Genomic DNA, 20383 nt, shown 5'->3' with positions numbered 1-20383 from the left:
CGGCACCCGCGGCTGCTGCAGTATAATCGGTGTCGACATCTTCGGCGAGATTGCGGTGCTCGTAGCCGCGTCTTTTCGCGGTCTTGTGCGGTCCGGCAGTTTCCCGAACTCAGGCTCCTCTCCCTGGAGACGTCGGCTGGCTCGCTGAGCTGCTGGCTCGTCCTCGGGTGCGAAGCGCTCAGGGCTGGCTTCACGACTTGAAGGGGGCGTCCGGAACATGGAAGGCTACCCCGCACCTCCACCAGATGTCACGTAGTGGTGACGGCAGTCGAAGCAGCGATGAATACGGACGAATGGATCTTCTAAAAGAACTGTTTATTGGGCTGACTTGCACCCAAAATGGACTGAATCACTCGGCGGCGGCGAAGCGACAAGCGTGCTCGGCGGTCGTCGAACAGAATGCCCGCCGCTGTCGGCCGTGCTCAATTTAAAGCTGATAGCGAACATTCGAGATAAAGGGCGCAAAGTTACTAGAACATTCCGGAACAACGTAGAATCAGCTTTGCCTGGCTGCGATCAATCGAGATAAATCTAGTCGCGTCTTGCGTCGCAGACAAAGTGATAAGGTGGTGTGGCGGCAGATTTGAAAAACGAAAAAACACTGCAAATATTCGCGGCACTATGCACGATTGGGGAAATGCATGCTTGTGAGCAGTTGCAGTGGGCGGTTTGCAAGTCAGTGATGATAATTACCGACTGATCTGGTGGCCCTGTTCACACTGCCAGGGGTATGGCACATTCAGCGCACATTCTTCCACTTCTGTGCTATCTCCCTGGCTGTGGTGACTAGGTCACCCTTCCAGACAGCCATCGCCACTGTCAACATCACTGCCATAGGGTATGTTGCAGTATTCGTGAGATAGGGTGCAGGGCTTTTCCCCTCGCCTTGTGACTTCCCTCGTGGAATTCCATATGCATGCTTCTTGGTATTGGTGCAATGGAGATGTTGAGTTTCAATTCCGAGGCGATACTTTTAATCCAAAGCATCTGGTATTGGAGGTCAGGTACCAGAGTTGCTGCAGTACATGTATGCCTACAGGAGTATATGTTTGAGTTTTCAAGCTGGTTTACAGTACGGACTTCAACAAGCTTGTGGACTGTATTGTGGATGCCTCATTGCAGCAGTTTGCTGGCTGTGGCGTAGACGCATAAGCTGGTGCCATTTTCACGGCTTTACAGACGAGATTATCCAGTTGTTGGTATTCAGTTTGGATTAGCCAATCGTAGGAGGCATGGCATGTAAGACTGCTGATGATAAGCATGCAGATAATTTGAAGGAGGATCTCCATTTCTTTATGATCACTGCGGAGGTTAGTTACACTTCTTATGTGAATTATTTGGTTTAGAAGCACAATGTCGATATTGCTCTCTTGTTCGCCTGCACATGTAGTCCCGAGTAACCAGAGCCTGTTGATCTTGTTAATGGGTTCTCCCTCAATACTGACTTTTACATCTGGTGTAGGGTCAGTCCTTCTCCTGAACTTTTTCATTACAAGCAAATCAGACATTTAGGCGGCACATGTTGGGTCTTCAGTTCGAGCTTAATTCAGCACTATACTGGATGCAGTGGCATGAGTCAGCTTCGAGGCTTTCACTTCTGTTATCTGCTTTTTTTTTTCTAGTCACCTGCAGCACAAGAACGGGCAGAAATAACCATGTGCTGCAGCTTTGCCCAGTTTGCATGCACTCCCTCCATGTTGCTGCCTCCCTTCCATCGATGGTTGCTCAGGCAGACAGAGAGTCATCGCACGGCATTTTGGACACATGCAGAATAATTGCAAGAGCCATACAGCCTGGCAAATTTTTAGAGAAGCATGTTGCACTTGCAAGGCTTAAAAAAAAGGACACAGTGGACAACACTGCACTAATTTTTCAAGCACTGTACTGAGCCAGTACATTCCCCCGCTGGTGCTTTGGGACTATGTTTCCACGGTGCCACGAAAAACATAGTAGCGGGGTTCTACTGTATAAAATATTCAACACCAGGCAGCAAGAGCCTGACTGCGCCCACTGCCGGACAAAGGCATCTCCCACAGCTCTCCAATTAACCCTGTTCTGTGCCAGCTGTGACCACCCTATCACTGCAAACTTCCTAATCTCATCCGCCCAACAAACTTTCTGCCGCCCCCTGCAACGCTTGCCTTCTCTTGGAATCCACTCAGTTACACTTAGCAAGCATTGGTTATCTTGCCTTCACATTACATGCCTTGCCCAAGCACATTCCTACTCCTTGATTTTGACTAGGATGTAATTAACTGGAGTTTGTTTCCTGGCCCACTCTCAATGATAAGGTTTATGGTTTATGGGGGGGTTTAACGCCCCAAAGCGACTCAGGCTACGAGGGACACCACAGTGGACGGTTCCGGAAATTTCCACCACGTGGGGTTCTTTAACATGCACTGACATCAAACAGTACACGTGCCTCTAGAATTTCGCCTCCATCAAAATGCGACCGCAACAGCCGTGATCAACCCGCGTCTTTTGGGTCAGCAGCTGAGCGCCATAACCACTCAGCCACCGCGGCGGCCACTCTCAAGATATTATCAATATGTTAAATATTATCATTGTTATCTTAAAGGAGTATAGACACGTAATTTTTCGTTGCATGTTTTCTCCTATGTATCAATGTGTAATATATTTGTCTAAGTAGATCACCATGCGGTATTCGTTCACCACTGATAAATAATTTGTAACTCAGTTTCTTCTGTCACCTGTTTCGGTTTTAATTTCAGGAGTTGAGCGCTTGCTTTGATGCCAAAGGTCTGTATAGGTTACATGAAGCATGAAGAAAAACGGCGGTATAATTGGTGCTCTTTCATTTGTTGTGTTCTGGCTCTTGGGGCAGGCTGGCTTCAGCGTTGAAGTGAATTAAAACAACGAAGCAGTGACTGTACTGCAGTTTTTCCCATGCTTCATGTGACTACGAAAATTTCGCGTCAAAGCCATCGCTCGACTGTTGAAACCGAAAATGAAACAGGTGAGAGAAGAAATTCGATTCTAAATCATTAAGCGGCCACAGGCGAATACCACATGATGATCCATGAATAGCGATGTGTTGCGCATCATTACAAATAATAATAATAATTGTTTTTTTGGGGGGAAAGGAAATGATGCAGTATCTGTCTCATATATCATTGGACACCTGAACCGCGCCGTAAGGGAAGGGATAAAGGAGGGAGTGAAAGAAGAAAGGAAGAAAGGGGTGCCGTAGTGGAGGGCTCCGGAATAATTTCGACCACCTGGGGATCTTTAACGTGCACTGACATCGCACAGCACATGGGCGCCTTAGCGTTTTGCCTCCATAAAAACGCAGCTGCCGCGGTCGGGTTCGAACCCGGGAACTCCGGATCAGTAGCCGAGCGCCCTAACCACTGAGCCAGCGCGGCGGGTTACATCATTACAAAGAAGACATGCAACTGAAATTTGGTATCTGCACTCCTTTAAATTAAATATCTTAACAGGCACCTAAACTTCCCTATCCCTGATTGCTCACCTTTGCCCAGGTGAAATGTCCATCCACAGAGGGACGGATGGATGGACAAAAATGTGTGAGCCCAGTAAAGAAGGAGTGGGGAAGTGAAAACGAAGACCAGATACATTCCATGCATTAAAGAAATACTGAGACCAACTACATATATTTTTCGCTCTACGTAAACTTTGACTTCTTGGGTTTCGTTGCTCGGTTGATATTTTTTGGCACCAGAAGACAGGTTGACTGGTGAGAAATTAGAATTTGAAAATGGCATCGTATATTTTTTTTCCTGCCATTCGAATGAAACCTGTGACGTTGACATGATGCCGAGACTGTTATGGACTCCTGTGACCACTTGCAACAAACGAATAGAGGCGCAGCCGAGCCTCAGACAACGCGTACACAAAACAATGGTACGGACATAATCGCAGTTTGGCAGTAAAAAATAGATAACGGCCCAATACCTTTACTTCATTCCTTGGTCTTTTTTATCTTTAAAAAAATCCACTTGCACTGAGAGCAGCCTCTGTACCATCAGAATGCGAAAATGTAATAATAGAGCCCAACTTCAATTTTCACCTCAACGCCCCATAAAACAAATTTGAAGCAAACAAAGAAGCAACAATGTAAAGAACCAACAAACAGCATGTTGTACAGGTGACAAAAACTATAGTTAAGAGTCCAGTGCAGGCAGTGTGTTCATTCAGGTACAGGGACCACGACAGCATGGCTTGTCAAGTACAGATAGCTCCAACATAAAAGGGAACACGTTATCTGCATTGAACCAATTATTGCTCGACATGTGTGAGTGAAAGAGCACAGTTTCTCTTCAATTCTAAATAAACTGCCTCTGGATGGATAGCGCCCAAGACACTGCAAAACGTTGCACCGAGGCACTCCCAAGTGAAAGTGGAGACCTTTTAATGCTTTCGCATCTTGCTTTTACGGTGAACTTAAGTGTCCCCCAACAGAGCTAAAGTAACTGCAAAACTCGATCTTGTGTGCATACTGCGGGTTCATTTTAATATTGGAGCCACCTGAGGGGGGACGCTCACCCGTTCCTGCTTGTGCTTCAGTTCCAACTGGGCACGCTGCTCCTCGGCGGAACAGGCCAACCGCACGGCGATGTGTGCCCCATCACCACAGGTCTCTGTGCCCAACTGCACCTTGTCACCAAAACGCGCCTTCACCTCCTGGTAGATGAGCTTGCGCTTGAACGCGTTGCACTCCGGCAGGTGCAGGATGCTGCCACCAGCTTTGGCAGCCCCAACCTCGGCGGAGGAGTCCTTGACCACCTCGGGCTCTTCTTCAACATCCTCGTCCATTTCGACCTCCATGCCGGAGGCAGCAGGTGGAGCGTCGTCCAGGAACTTCCCCACTGACTCCCTGTCATCAGGAGACAAAAAATAAAGCATGACAAGAAAAAATTTAACGCTCCAATTTGAAGCTGGCAACATGATCAAGCATGAAAATGTAAAGGTGCCACCACACGCAAACTTAATACGGATGCCCGAGTGCGTGGGTTGCACTGACATCCGCGTCGCGGAGCTTTGGCCGTTTAGTCCGAGACCAAGCAGTTATCCATGTACATACCTCAACTGCTACCTTTCCTTCACCACAGCTCACATCTATGCTAGCAGAAGGATCGATTTGGGTTCTCAAACTGGGTATTGGGTTCCTTGGAGCAAGGTAGAAAGAACTTAAATGACTGGAAAGGTGGAGGCGTCAGTCAGAGGAAATGTGACCCTAGCCTGTACTCCCCACTTGAGATGTACATGGCGAAAAAAGAATCATAAAAATTGGGGGGGAAAAGGTTTCTTTTTCACTGACCAAAAGAAGGAAGAAAATCGCCAAAATTTCCAAAATAGAGTTTTCTGCAGAGAATCCCTTCACCACGCACTGTACAATTTGGTCTAAACGAGCTGTTTGGGAGACTGTCATGCACCTGGAGCCATCCACATGATGGCGATGTCTTTGTATAGGAACGAACTGCTGACGTCAGTCACAAGTCAGCTACTCCAAATTCCCACATTTCCTCCCATTAAGTGAAAGAAATTTGTCGGAGTTTGGTGATGTGCATATGAAGCTGCGCAAAAGGCTTGCATAAGAGCGCATGCAAAAACCTGTCTACGTTAACTCGAACCTCCCCGTGGAAAAATGTGCACAAGCAAGCATTTCCCAATCCAGCAGTGACGAGTAAGATTTTACTGCATGGAATAAATCACCATCCTTTCCTGAAAATGCTTTTGCAGCATCTTTGTTTTCATGAATAAAGATATGGTAATTCTTTACTTATTTCTAAGCAACAAAAGAAATGCGGTCAATGAAACTGTGTCATCTTATTTCTGTACAAAGTTTCGCATCTTCCTGAAAAAAAAAACAAACAGGAAGAAATGTAATTTCTTACATTTTACATCTCTATTCTCCACTAGAAAAAGGAAGGAAATGAAAGGGAGAGGAGGAGTGTAGAAGGCCAGTGATGACATCATGAAAAAATGAGATGGAAGAAGCATCCTTGGTGCACTTTTTGGTTTCATGAAGCACCTGAATTCATGCATTCGTCAACTCCTGCTGTTCCTTGACCTGACTTTATTTTGGGACTGACCATATGTGTCATGGCTCATAGCAGACTGATTCACTCAATTGACAATTTTCATGACCTACACACAGTGCCTCAGTTTGTCGTCCTCTCCGCTTTCTTCTCCGTAGTTTCTTCACAAGGACTGGTCACACTCAGACGTTGAAAGGCTTATGTCTTCTATGAAATTCTGCAAGCGGGCTTTTCCACACATCACACATGATGAGAACACGATGGCCGACCACCTGCTTTAAACAGTTACGACGTGAAAGTGCATGGTTACTTTTTTTTTTGTCCCACTATGACCTGTTACATACCTAACCTCTACACCGACGGCACTACTTCTGTCGCCTTCACAACTCTTCTATCATGAGCTCTGCCATCTCGTTTTGGTCAACTATGACATGCGGGAAAGTCCATTTGCGGAATTTTACACGAGGCTGCCGAAGGGGGCCCGAGTTGAGGTGGGCACGTGAAGCAATAGCGTAAAAACTTGCCAAATTTCATGATGCAGCGTAACCCCCGCACTTCTGATGTGCGTGTAATGGCAGGCATGGAGACAATTGGAAGGCCCCTGTCACTAGGCAAGAAAATAGCCTAGCTGCATAGTCTCGGTTTCTGAGCTTCGCTGCTAACCTGCAGCGATCGTGGCAACTGGCCACGCATTTGCCAGCCTTCCAAGCCCATCTGCGTGGCACTTTTGGACACCCACTGACACGTCACTGGTAAGTTTTTTTTTCTTTAGAAGCAGTCTCGTCGTTCCGATGCCAATGTGTGTCCCTCTCGCTTACAACTGTGTTGTTCTTCCAGCCCGCTGAAACTGCACGCTCATCGTGAGTTCCCTCACTGTTTCTGCTCTGCAGCCTTCACATAAGGCTTCATCGCATTTTCTAATTTGAGGCAGTCTATATTTTTTTCCTTGGGCATTTCTTCTGGTCCTCAGAAGTCCATATTAACGAGGTATTACTAACCATCATGATATTTTTAGTTGCCAGTCATGTAACATTCATAGAATTCATTTTGTTACTCATTTTGCATGACTGTACCGGTTGCACACTGTTATGCTGTCTGATCAAACAGTATACAGTTGTGCGTACGTCATGTTCCTTTTTTATTATCCTGCTGAGTAAATCTAGGTTTCTTTATTACAATTTGCAAAGACCATGCACTATTTTTGAAAAAGAAACAAAATTAAGGAAAACAACATTTACCCACTTATCTTTTTCTGAACTTTTTTTCATACTGAATAAATATTCAGTACTCAAAGGCATTTTTTCTTCATATTCATAATAGGTTCTTATTCGAAAATTTAAATATTTTCCACACCGCCAATTTTTAGTCAACAATAATTGTATGAAGCTGTCCACAGCGTTCCTGCAATGAGTGAGAAAGCAGCGATGACTCACAACACTTCATCGATGAAGTCCTGGGCTTCCTTGGGGACGTTCACCTTGCACGATTTTGTGGGGCCATTGGTAGACCCAATGTCCTTCAGCTGCTGATCATGCCGCTCGCCCAACGCTTGGCTCAGCTGTATGGCTTCTTCAGACCTCAAGTAGGAGATGCCTGTAGCCACACAAGCGACACTCACTACATTAGCAAGGCCAGGCGGGCAAGTTAATAAGCACTGTGAGACATTGCCCCAACACAGCGCCCTTAAGGAGCCATCCAATTACCTTGCGAGCCAAGCACCATGAAAACTTGTTTGAGCAAACCAAGGTTCGAGCTAAAGAAAGCCCCTACCACTTAAAAGTCCTCTCATGATAAAAAAGATATCAGCTACCTTATTTACTCACATCCCAGAAAACGAATTCATATAGCAAATGCATCTTCCATATTAGCTTCCAGATTTCGGGCAAGGTTTTTTTTTTTTTTTGCCCAGAGAGTAAATCTTAGCCTGTGTGGTAAATGCAAATCCCAAATGAAGATCAGTTTTTTTTTTGTTGACAAAGAGTGCACTTGTTATGCATGTAAATATGGTATCCTTAAGCAAAGCACAAATGCTTCTTCCGCAGCAAAGATAAGCAGACAATGGAGCATTATTTGAAAGTTATGAATAGTTCATTTTTTTTCATCCCCAACCAGGTAATAAACATACATTCAACAAGAGTACTGATTGCCACCTATTTCTGGAACAGAAAAACCAAGCAACTGATAACAGCCCTCCTCCTTCCTATGTTTCTGAAAGGCTCACTCATATTTAGTATTCAACAGAACTGTTGTAAAGCCTCCAGTTTATGACAGCACTTGAAACAAAAAAGCTCACAATGCTGGAACTCTTCTAATGAAAAAAAAAAGAAGTTCATGCCTTTGCCAGTTTAGCCATACCGAGCTAACCTGTCGTTTGAGATCCGTAATAGCTGCAGTACATGAACTTGAAACTCTCCAATGCCACATCCTGTGCTTGTTCTATTTCTGCCTCAGCGAATTGAAATTTAAAAGGTATGTTTCCTAAAATTTCCTATTTACACCAATTAATGCTTTATTAAATAGTGTAAATTAATTGCTGTAATACTTTACTATTATTAACATAAAATCTTTTTCCAGCCACTCAGTTCACATTCGTAATGTCAGGACCACGAAAGGACTCCGTGACCACTGTGCCATTTTCCCACAAAAACGGCACTGATGTCACTGCTATTTGCTTGTGAAAAAGGTACACGGAGGCAATATCTAGCCGTCATTCACTTTATCTTCCCTTGCTTATAAAAGCTTCGTTTTCAGAGGAAGATAGCCTCCTTGGTATCAGAACAAAGTAACATACTGACACAAGCCAATTTCAATTTGTCCGCCCTGTGCTTTTAATGAATCCTATGCATGGCTAAAAGTATGTGAAAACTGCCTGACCATGAGCGAAGAGCTTGTTGAAGTCAAAGCCATGCTGACTCAGGAACTGTAAGCTGCTAGCCTGCGGATGAGATTGCAAGACAATTATGCAACGACAAAAACCAGAAACTATTTCCAAGTACAAAAAGTTGACGCAACGTGCAGAAGCAGCGAAGACGGTAACTTTGATCATGTACCACAGGCCTCACACAAAAAAGACACTGTGTGCGAAATAAATAACTTATAAAGTAGACTAATTCACACTTCCTTGATTTGAACCATGAAGTGTATAAAGAAGGGTTCCCTTAAATTGAAGTTTGTGTAGTTCCTACTTGTTGCCGATTCCCACCAAGTTTGAATAGTCGACACCCAACTAAACAGTTTATTTTCGTTTCCCTCCTAGTCTCTTGGCGCATACCTCTGATTTCTGCCCACGGATAATATTATTCACGTGGTGTTGTGATTTTGTGTTTTTTCATGCCCCTCCTGCTTGGGCCAATGCTGGCCTGCAGTATATTTAAATAAATAAATAAAATAAATTTTTTCTACTTTGAGGCTTTCTCTGCTCCTCAGAGCTTACCAAATCCTCTAAATAGTACACCTTCTTCTGTCGCTTACCTTCAACTTATTGATTAGCAACAGTTCTGCTTGTTCTACCATATTTATTGGGTTTGAGACTTGCATGCTCTGGCATCTCTGCTTTGCCTCTTCCACAACCATCACAACCACAATATTAGGTGCCTTTCTCTGTTTTCTGTACAGCTAGCCTTCAGCATGCACATACGAGCAAAATGCATTCTTTATGTGCACCTCACCCAAAAGAATATGGTAGGTATAGCACATCAGAAAAGGCAGCTACAAATAGATGACAACGAGATGATACTGAATAAACCTAAACGAAGCAATGCATTTGGAAACATGCCTGGCATCGGAACATTCTGTCCGGTGAACCACGAACTATTTGCCTTGGACAAATGTAGAAGTTGAACGCCTTGTATTTGTATCTGCAAAATGACAACAAAAAAATTTAGACACTTTCAACACTGCAGCTTACCCACACGGCATTCTTGGAAACTATTCCAGAGCCCTCCACTACAGCACCTCTTCGTTCCTTTCTTCTTTCACTCCCTCCTTTATCCCTTCCCTTACGGCGTGGTTCAGGTGTCCAATGATATATGAGACAGATACTGTGCCATTTCCTTTCCCCAAAAACCAATTATTATTATTATTATTATTATAAAGAAAGCTTTCTACAAGCAGTTATTCACTGGTGCAGTTACACCTGATGACTTTGGACGGTTTTCTGTTGGTGTGTCTAATAAACATGATCAGTCTGTGCTGGTGGCTCTCTGAAATGTCACGGAACTTTACAGAAATTCTAGTCACTTACAGAGACCTTAATCCCCCCCCCCAATTTATTAACACGCACTAACCACAAAAACGTTGCTTTCACTGAAAACAATACATTAATGAGTTAGAAGTGGCCCTAAAATGAAATACTAGTATGCCACCAGTGGCAATTTTTCAGAAGCGAACTACAAGGACGTCCATGCATTGTTTTTCAGTTGTGCATCTCTAAGGCTAGGGCAAACTGCAATTCACTTCCAGCCAGTTTGATCACTGACATCATCAATTTGAATATAGCGGTAGGAAAACAATACTGAACTTCTAAATGCATTACTTCAAGCAACAAACGAGTCTTCTACGAACAAATAAACATCAACATAGCCATGAAAAACCATGCAAAACTAATTTTACTAAGAACGAAAATTTTATGGAGTTATCCTATCACTTCAATGAACAGCAATGCAACTAGCAGCTGTTGCATTTAACTGCCAAAACTGTGCCGCATTATCAGGAGTGTGAAGGCCCAATTCATAATGGGTAACTGAATGGTAAAAATGCGCAATGTTCTGCTTGCCAAATGCACAGGTTAAACACGCACACCATTTGCTTCCGTGCTTGCCAACCTCTATTTTTTTTTTGTCTGTTTTTATTTTAAAACCAAATAATAATAATTATACCAATGTGAAACTCGAAAATTAGTATTCCAAATTAAATGATATTATCTTAAGCCCCGTCAAAGTGCACCTCTTTTTTACGAAAGGTTTAAGAGAATATTTTACTGCAGCTAGTTAGTGCATCTTTGTAAAGTTTCTTTTAGCACAAGAAGAAACCACACTTGCTCAAGACACGCTTTACTAACAACAAGGGTTATTTATGTATAAGTTAAATGACAAATGGTGTTCCTTCGCAGAAAATTAGATTTTACACGGATGACACATTTTAAACCCTCCCTGTCTCGGCTATTACACGATGTGTACACATAGAATAATTCCACAGTACTCATCAATTAATTTAGTAGAAGCCGAGCTTATAATAGTACTTTGGTTTGGGCTAGTTGGCACACATCCCTAATTTAAATAATTATCATACTCCTCTTTAGCAGGCTCAACTGTCTGTAATGAGTTACAACTGACTGACTGTCTGCACTACAGTTTTGTGATAATTCCATTACTTGAATGCCGATAGCCATTAGATTAAATTTGTCAAGTAGTTAATTTCTTGCATTCACATTTCTCAACAAAACAAGCAGCAGTCATCCAGGCAACCCACGCGCCAAGCTATGTCTCCGGCGGGGATAAATTATTTCATTTGCAGCGCCTCGTCCTGTGTTGTCGCCGTTATTTAAGTTAGGAACAAGTAAGCTTGGCTTGTCCGGTCTTTGTTCCGGTCTTTATGCTATAATATGAACTTAACGATTATCGACGGTCTCACAACGTAGCACAATGATCGGTGCTGCGAACTCACCCGCGTTTCGCCTTGTCGAATTGAAACGTGCAGACCCCGACTTGCACAGTGAGGAAATCTAGAGATGACTGAAACATGCAAATAAATGGGGGGAAAAAACAGACACATGTCACAATATTGGCAGGAAGCTTCAAGCGTTAGCGCAAAAAATGAACAAAAAAATGCCAGCATGCTTTCGGTTTCCTCAATGTCTTGCTTTCGCAGAGTTCACACTTTAAAGCTTGAAATTAAACACACTGCATGCCCGCTGTTTATACGGAGAACACATCGTCACAAGCTTTGCACGGATGAAATCAGTGAGTGAAAGTATTACCTCTTTCAGCTTCCGGTACCGTTCCTCTGGTGTGTCAAAAGCGTGAGTGCATTTCTCCAATTGAAGACCTGACAGCGAAGAAAGATCGTGCGCAGAGATAAGTCAAGTAACGTCAATTCACGCACGTTTACCGGTCTTACCCGTGAATTCGCAGTCAATGGCAACGAACGAAGCAGCTTGAACGGCTGCCTTGAGCACGCCAAGCTGCTCCTGGAAATCTGAGAGGTAGCAGAGAGAGGGATGCAAGCCGGCGTGAGACAAGTGTCGCGCAAAGGCTTTCGAGAATGCGTTTCTGGCATTAGCCTAGCTGTGGACTACTCACTTTCTGTGGTTACTTCCATGGTTCGCGGCACGACAGCAATAACGGGAATCTAAAGCTTCTGCGCGTCGGCGTTTGTTTCAGAGTGTCTGTGCGCTTGCGTGCTTCCAGGCGGCCGCCATTTTACCTTGTGAAAGCTGTTGCCTGTCTTGTCGTGGCAACCTGTCTTGCCTTAAAGTGACTTTCTTGTCTGGCTTGCGGTTCTCGGCTTTCAGACTTTCTCGGCTCTCAAATCGGTTTTTAAAAAATTAAACCAACCGAATCTCGAGATACAGATATCCAAGTAAAATTTTGTCAAAAAACATTCTCTGCGAACAAAAAAGCTCGCATGTAGTCTACTGATACTTGGTTTCTAATGGGCAAATCTGGCAGCATTCTTCAAGTCGGCTCGTTGGTCTAGGGGTATGATTCTCGCTTAGGGTGCGAGAGGTCCCGGGTTCAAATCCCGGACGAGCCCGCTTTTTTTTATTTTTAAATATAGCAACCGCAGGCTACATGACAGGGTCTGACGCTGGTCTACATGACGCTGGCCCCTGCTAAATCTGTCCATCGTTCACTAGAATCAGTGTATCGAACTCCTTACATTGGAAGTTATGCTAATGTTCAAGCTTAACAAATAACGGTATATGTTGCATCGTAAACATCACTTTCAAACTAAAATTATATGACAATGCTGTGTTATCGAACGACAGCAGCTTGTGCCAATGGAGTCACGTACTAATTATTCAGACAACACCAAACGTCTGAGGAGGTCCTAAATGCCAGAGCGCACTCATCCCGAACAGGACATTCTGAGTACCTTTTGACTGCTTTGATGGCTAAATATCTTCGTGAGGATATCCTCAGTTACTACTTTGCTGGACTACCCAAGGATGAAAATTCCTCAAATGTTCTACAATCGCCCTATCGCAGGACAGTAACGTGGGATTCAACTGCGATCAAAACAGCTTTATCTCTCGCACTCGGCTCTCAATATAATTAAAAACTGAACGTTCATTAAAAGATGTTTGTAAAATAGTGATATAATAGAGGAAACCATTGTGACCCCAAAAATTGTGTGCAGGCCTTGACGAGTTATCTTAAGATTATTTGCTCTTACACCTCGCCTTATATGCATCGCATGCTTCAGGTGAGGTTGGGCTGTTAGATTTTTGGACCACTGATCTTTTAAATTCAGGGGGCAGAATTCAACTCCAGAGAGAGCTATAGCTCGCGTGCTGTTCCTCTTCTGTTTGCTTATTCCGGTGAACTTCTCTTACATCACCTTTAAATACGGCACTCCTTGAACAAAAAAAGCTTTTGATAAAAATTCTTATGTAGTACTAAAACCGTACCCAAACATGTTCATCAAGGTATCCTGAGTATGCGCAACGGACGGAAAAATGTATCCCAGTTGGACTGTTTGAGGACCAGTTAGAGACAACCGGAGGACGTATGAGCATCCTGACGCGAACATCCTGATGTCATACTCAGGACGTCCTTGCGTTGTCTGTGTAAGGACAACACCTGCCTCTTCCCCACCCTCTAACCGTGCTTCACTAAATATTTTAATAATCACTGCTGCATTACTTTGAAGTTATTTCAAAGTTTACACCCAACCAGTGCTTAAAGTCTGGCTGTATTGAAAGGGGGGGTGGGGTCTAGTAACTGAGCGCAGGTGTAAAGGGAAATAATAAGGGAAATAGAGAAAGCTGCTGGCGGCTTGTCTCGCATATCGTTTTATGCAATGGGAAAGGGGAGAAAACATTTCTAAATGTGGATTTTTGCTTAGTTTGAGACACAGACCTGGAACAAGCGATCCCCATGCTTTCTCAGTGTGCTCGGCTGTATCTGACGTAAAACAGCTCGTGTACGTATGCAATGTTATTCGCGAAACCACTATTTTATAGTACTATCTTTTCTTAATCTAACTAATACTAATCTTTTGCCAATGTCCATACAGTAATGATATTTTAAACCAGTAAAACTTTGCATTCAAATATGTCGATGGTGCCTGCCATAATCTGCATACACAGCCCCAAAATTGCATTTTAAAGCTTGTCATATTGCACATTCACTACTATCGCTAATCAAAACCCTTAACAGATCTGTAACCTTGAGGCCCTAGACCGCAAAGAGCAACTACGATTCACGTGTGTAACAATTTCCTTGAGCGGCATGTTTCTATGGAAGCTACCAGCTGACATCAGTCTGCTGCTATCGTTATTGTCTTCTTCCAGCATGGGCTGCAATGCAGATACCGTCGCTGATTAGTGCCCGGCCATACTTTGTAACAACACATTGCATTGCTATGTTGGGCACCTTTATATTCTATATAAAAAAATTATTCTGATTACCTAGGCCACAACACTTGATTTCTTCAGGTGTTGATTACGGTCTGAAATCGTCCGTCGAGGCCGCTGGTTTTCTCCCTTGAGCGTAAGCGCTTTTGCCATGCAGTTTTCAGTATCCAAGCATTGTAATCCGCATCCGCGAGGCGCCACTGCTCATGCGCAGATCGTCCTGTGGACGCCAGATGGCGCCACGTGCCCGTCAGCTGCGAGCGCGCCAGCCGTGTCGGGACCAATCAGCGTGTACCCAGCGGTGCCCCGCGGAAGCGGATAACGGTAGCGGATCGCGCTATGCTATAACTCTCTAGCGCGCACGAAGCTCACGGGCACGTGGCGCCATCAGGCGCCTTCAGGGTGATCTGCGCATGCGCAATGGTGCCTCGCGGATGCGGATCACAGTAGCGGATCGCGCTGTGCTATAACTCTCTACTGATACGTACCGCTTGTACCGCTATCTTAGGTATTAAGCACATTCCACAGCACTTCTGTATACAGCTCCCCTGCTGGATCAGTTCAACGTTTCAGCGAGGACAGAGAACCAACTGAGCATGGGTTCAGAAAGTTGGCAAACCCGTGTAAGCAATTATTTCACAACGGGCTCAGTTCAAAACTTCTGTTTCATGTTGCTGTGAATGCCACTTTGGTCAGACGAGCTCCTTCATGACATGTCTGCAGACACGTACTGTCAATGTTTATGCATAATCTTGCGTTACGCTTTCGGTGTGGCGTTACCCTTTCCGTGTAAACTTAGGTTAGTTCTAGTTGTAGCAAAGACTGTTTCTTGTTGTTGCGGATATCTGATTTTAAACCACACCACCGCCCACTATAGCGTTCGCAGAGTCCATATTTCTTTCGTGATCAAAGTTACGAGCATGAATCGGGGGCGGGAAAAATGTTTCATGCTCAACAGCCATTTCTTCAGCAAAAAATACACATTTTGCTGGCGAAACAATGACCAGAGGCGCAATAAGGCAAAAGGTGTCATTTTATTGTGAAATAATACACGAAGTTGTTCAGTCCACTTTAAAACTATCTCACAGAGCTAGCGATGATTCTATAGCCGTAATCATAACGAAGACAAATAGGCCAGTGACCATATGTGAGACGCGTATACTCAGAGTAGTTTGGTCTTCTCCATTTAGTGTCGGTAAGTGGCGCTCATGTACTATATCAAAGTTAATTCATCTCCCATTTTTGCAAACCTGCTCTGAATCCAGCTTCTGCTCGTGAATAAAACTTCTTTCCCCTTCTGCTACGAGAACCGTCGTCTTCTCAGTCCTTTCGAGGCACTGTCCACGAAGACCAGAAGGATATATGACCTTTCTGCTATCATGAACCGAAAGCACCAAAATCTTACTCTGCCCGAAGAGAGGCGACAGAGATGTGTTTATTTACAGAGAAATACAGAGAGGTTGGTCTGAGCGACGATTCTCTGTCCTGCTACTTTATACAGGAGGAGTTGGAATGGGAAGAAAGAGGGTTGCTGTGAGTGACTATGTAAGCACAACAGGGCTGCAAATATATGTATAAAAAACATCAGTATAGAGCTCGCGTGAAACGAGGGACTGCGCGGACTGCCCGGAGGGCTTTCCTGGACGAGACTGCACGAAGATGAGCCGTTGGGATTTGTGAGGGGAGGGATACATGCGGTGTCCCGCAGAACATGTCTATTGTTGGTCTCACGCCGCGCTACGTCGCTCTGTCTTGAATACTACCCGTGTGGTGTCCGTGAAATACAAGCACGAGGCTAGTATATCACTGTGCTGACAACTATATGTCTAGCTTTTAGCAGTTACTGGTCGAATTCACGTTAAGTGTATCAGCTCTCGGGTGTCGTGATAAGCGGACGAATAATTTCTTGATACCCACTCTGCGCCTGACATATATCTCGAATTAGTTAAACGCAGTTGACACTTGAAGCTATTCGCATTAAAAACTGCTCCTTTGACATTTGACTACATTTTCGGGGAGTTTATATGTTGCAAATAATGTTCCCTCCTAAGGCATCTTTTACTCAGGACGCGAAAATATTATAAATTAGATTTAACCCGAAAGCGGACGGCTCTAGAAACTTCGGATACACCGGTCTCCGGACTATTTCGTCTGCCTTATATTCTTCAATGTTGACTGACAACGCGCAGAACACGGACGTCTTTAACATTTCGCCTCCATCGAAATGCTGCCGCCGCGGCCAGGCTTCGAGCCCTTTGGAACTTTGAAATTGCTCCTTTAATAGGACTAAAAAAAGTGTAAACAAATAAAATATATAGAAAGGCAGTTGAGGCCCGCGCAGTACTGCCTGTGACCTCGTGCTATGGAGCAGAGCGCCGGGTGTCCATGTGCGGCCTATGTTTGGAGCTCAGTTAAGCCTAAGAGAATCTGCTCCCCATGTGAGGAGTTCTCTCCTATAGGACAAAATGCGGCACTAACCCGTGGCAGTGGGATGACAGTTAACCATAGCAGACTGCATAGCGTTAATCTATTGCAGCACGGCGTGCCAGAAGAGAGTACAGACTAACGAGAACAAAGTGAAAAATTAGCTAGAGCCGTTCTGTAGTTCCACTGCACTCGCATTAAGTGCATTGCGTGAGATACACGAGCTGGAAAATCTGGGAGAAATCCGAGGATTATAGTTTCAAGACAGTGAGAAATCCCTATATCGCTTCGCTAAGAACATCCTCGACGATGGGAATTGAGCCACTCAGTATTGTGACTATGCGTTGGGTCTGAGACGCAGGCGCACGCACGCACGCACGCACGCACGCGCCCAATAAAGAAGACACGTGCAGCTCAAGGCAGCTTAGAGTAAGCCCCGAAATCCTGCGTTCCAATTAGGAAAGAAACTCGAGCCTGTAGTGTCCATCACGATGATTAAGTGGCCGAGAAGCTTTTCTTTGTAAGCGTGGATTATCTCGAAAAAGAAACGAGGTAACGGTCAGCACGAGAAAATAAGGGAGAAAAGAATCCGGCTATTGGAACTTAATTCGCAGGGCCGTGCAACGCGAGTTCGTACTGAACGAGTTTGTGCATTTTCCCCGGACTGCAGCACTTTGACCTTCCGGATCGAGGAAAAGCAGAAGCTATGGATATATAAAATATATATGTATGCTACGAAACGAGCTTACATGAAGCAGTAAGTCTTCGCGACTTGCTTGTTATTTCGTGGAGAACTTGTAACGCCACTGGCATGGATAACTTGCGGTGTTGAGAATGAACCAACAAACATGTGCTATGTTTTTTTCTACACGCAAAGGACGAAATCCGGAAGAAAACTTAAGTAGTACCTTGGAACGCGAACATTCAAAAACCACTCTTTACTCTGTGACTTGTCATTTGTTTAGCTTGCTCTGTGCTTTATAGTGTGCCTGGGGCCGTATTCTGCAGCGACTTATTTACTCATTCACTCTTTTCTTTCAGAGCGACAGCTGTTATGGGCATGCTTTTCGGTTCTGTGGTGTCGTTGGCGTAACCCGAAGGGCAAACGAGGTCCAAAGGGGAGTGGAGCCGTCTATGACACAAACTAACGTTTAGGCCGCTCGGGTTCCTGCGTAGAAGGCGCAGAAGCCACCTGCAGCGCCCCCATTGAGGCCAATGCGGCAAAATAGAACCTTAGTGGACCAGTATTCTTTTATTTATTTCAAAAGTACTGCCAGAGAGAGAGAGAGAGAGAGAGAGAAGTGGCAGAGGAAAGGCAGGGAGGTTAACCACAAGAATGTTCCGGTTGGCTACCCTGCGCTGGGAGAGAGGGATATAGGGGGCGTAAAAGGATAAGTGGAAGTAGAGCAATGCGGTTCGTTGCGAGCACAACAGACAATGACATAAGCGCTAAAAGTCAAAGGCTGCCGCAAAGTACTGCCAGCCCTAGCAGAATGCCGTTGGCAGGAGTGGGACGTACTATGGGGGACAAAAGTAACTTACCTCCCCTCTCCCGCATCCCTCTAAGTTCTGAATCGTGCCTGCGCCGGTCCCGACACGAGTGCGTTGTCAGGTGTGTCATCATCATGATGACACAGTCCCCTGAGTAGGTGTGAGGACCAAAAAAATAAAAAACCTTAAGAAAAGAACTAAAATATTCAAACAACTGAAATCACACGCGCGCAAAACGCTAAGATCATAATATCCGCACCACAGACGAACAATTTAGGAGCGGTGGTTAAGTACAGTAGGTTCATACGTTTATGAATGCTTCCGTGTCGATATGAAAAAGGCAATTTCGTGCGACAGAAAGTGCGTCGTCCCGTACTATATGAAGCCATACTTATGCTGATTATGAGGCGAGAAACGAGGTTAAAGATCGAAACAAACCCCGTGCACAACTCAATAAGATCCGTCCGTATCAGTGCGGAAGAGATGTCTGCATCGAAGCGTTTTTTTTTTTTTGCCTCACAGAGCGATTGCCAGAATTGGTAGATGTCACGCTAATGGAGGACGTAGGCAGCTTTGACCGTCTGCTCTGACATAGTCATTTGCACATTTCAATGACCAGTGGTATGTTTAGTTTTCGGCGCTTTGCTAACGCGATCCAACATTTTTGTTAGGCGCACCTGTATAATAAGTGAACATGTGATGAAAGGAGACACATTTGTGCGTGTGTGTTTCAGGATAAATTAAGCCTGCTTGTAATATCATGCTGGCCCGATTGGATCATTCATGTCCAATATTCTTGGATAAAAATTTTGAAAATTAGAAAATTATAAAGTACTGTTATGGAAATATTGAAGGCAATGGTTCATTCTTCCGACGTGCAGTAAATTTTTTTTTTTGAATTTTTCAATCGCTCGCATCGAGCAGTTAAGACTGACATAGAAAACCAATGGGGAACGCTTTTGACGATAGCAAAAACATTAGCAGGGAAAAAAATGCAAGCCTGCTGAAGGGAGATCTGCAGATATATTGTTATAGAGAAATCTTAGAATGTGTTAAAAAATTGCGTTCATTAACTCTTTCACGTTCAAAAATGCTTTTGTCCAGAATTCCTGGGTATGATACGACGCATAGCTACTGGTATGAAACATGGCACCAAATACATTTAACTATAGCATTTAACTATAGCTACAGTAGTTACCTTACAAGTGCATTTTGGTTTTCGGGTTTATGGTGACAACTACCGCTGTAATACTTCCTCCTCGAGGGGGAAAAAAAGCGGAAAAACTAATTTGTGATTATATTATCTGATATATCTTCTTACGGCAAGTAATGTCTGTGCAGGCTTCAAATTGTAATGACGAATTCACAGAAGCAGAACGCAAGCTTCGTTATGAAAATGAATTCCTTCTCTCTGGCTAACGAATCTGAGTGCTTCGACTTCGTATTGAACGTATTCGTCGGTGATAGCTGCGCAAAAATATTTAAATGACCGTGCTTCGCTGGTCGAAACGGTGCTGTGCTAGAGTGGCGTAAAAGAGTTTCTTGAAGGAAATTTTGATTTCATTCTATTTAATCTACTTGAATAGAGCACTGCATATTACGGGGCAAAAACGTGGACGCTAACGAAAAGGGTTCAGCTTAAGTTAAGGACAGCGCAGCGAGCTATGGATAGAAAAACGAAAGGTATAACGTTAGGCGACCGGAAGCGGGCAGAGTGGTTGAGAGAACAAACGCGGGTTAATTTCATCCTAGTCGAAATCAAGAAGAGGAAATGGGCTTAGGCAGGGCGTGTAATTCGAAAGCAAGATAACCGCTGGTCCTTAAGGGTAACGGAGTGGATTCCAAGAGAAGGCAAGCGTAGCAGGGG

At 44.3% G+C, this 20383-nt stretch overlaps 1 protein-coding gene and 1 non-coding gene across 3 annotated transcripts in view; one reads left to right on the top strand and one right to left on the bottom strand.

Annotated features, from left to right (window-relative positions):
- Positions 1-12478, bottom strand: part of LOC144100913 (poly(A)-specific ribonuclease PARN-like) — a 54910-nt gene extending 42432 nt beyond the window's left edge. For both annotated transcript variants that reach the window (XR_013307891.1, XM_077633827.1), the window contains exons 1-8: positions 12323-12478; positions 12141-12218; positions 12001-12068; positions 11688-11755; positions 9799-9880; positions 8898-8958; positions 7457-7616; positions 4528-4858 (exon numbers count right to left, since the gene is read on the bottom strand). Coding sequence is in view for 1 of the 2 variants with exons in the window: in XM_077633827.1 (XP_077489953.1) it covers positions 4528-4858; positions 7457-7616; positions 8898-8958; positions 9799-9880; positions 11688-11755; positions 12001-12068; positions 12141-12218; positions 12323-12341 (867 nt within the window). In the remaining variant the exon portion in view is untranslated. The remainder of the gene's footprint in view (positions 1-4527; positions 4859-7456; positions 7617-8897; positions 8959-9798; positions 9881-11687; positions 11756-12000; positions 12069-12140; positions 12219-12322) is intronic.
- Positions 12479-12704: 226 nt separating this feature from the next.
- Positions 12705-12776, top strand: TRNAP-AGG (transfer RNA proline (anticodon AGG)). The gene has a single exon. It is a non-coding gene; the product is annotated as a tRNA-Pro (tRNA).
- The last annotated feature ends 7607 nt before the right edge of the window (positions 12777-20383 follow it).

Source organism: Amblyomma americanum, chromosome 8, assembly GCF_052857255.1.
Source record: "Amblyomma americanum isolate KBUSLIRL-KWMA chromosome 8, ASM5285725v1, whole genome shotgun sequence".
NCBI lineage: Eukaryota > Metazoa > Arthropoda > Arachnida > Ixodida > Ixodidae > Amblyomma > Amblyomma americanum.
The sequence above is the reverse complement of the archived record's forward strand: the minus strand, read 5'-3'. Positions and strand labels throughout refer to the sequence as shown.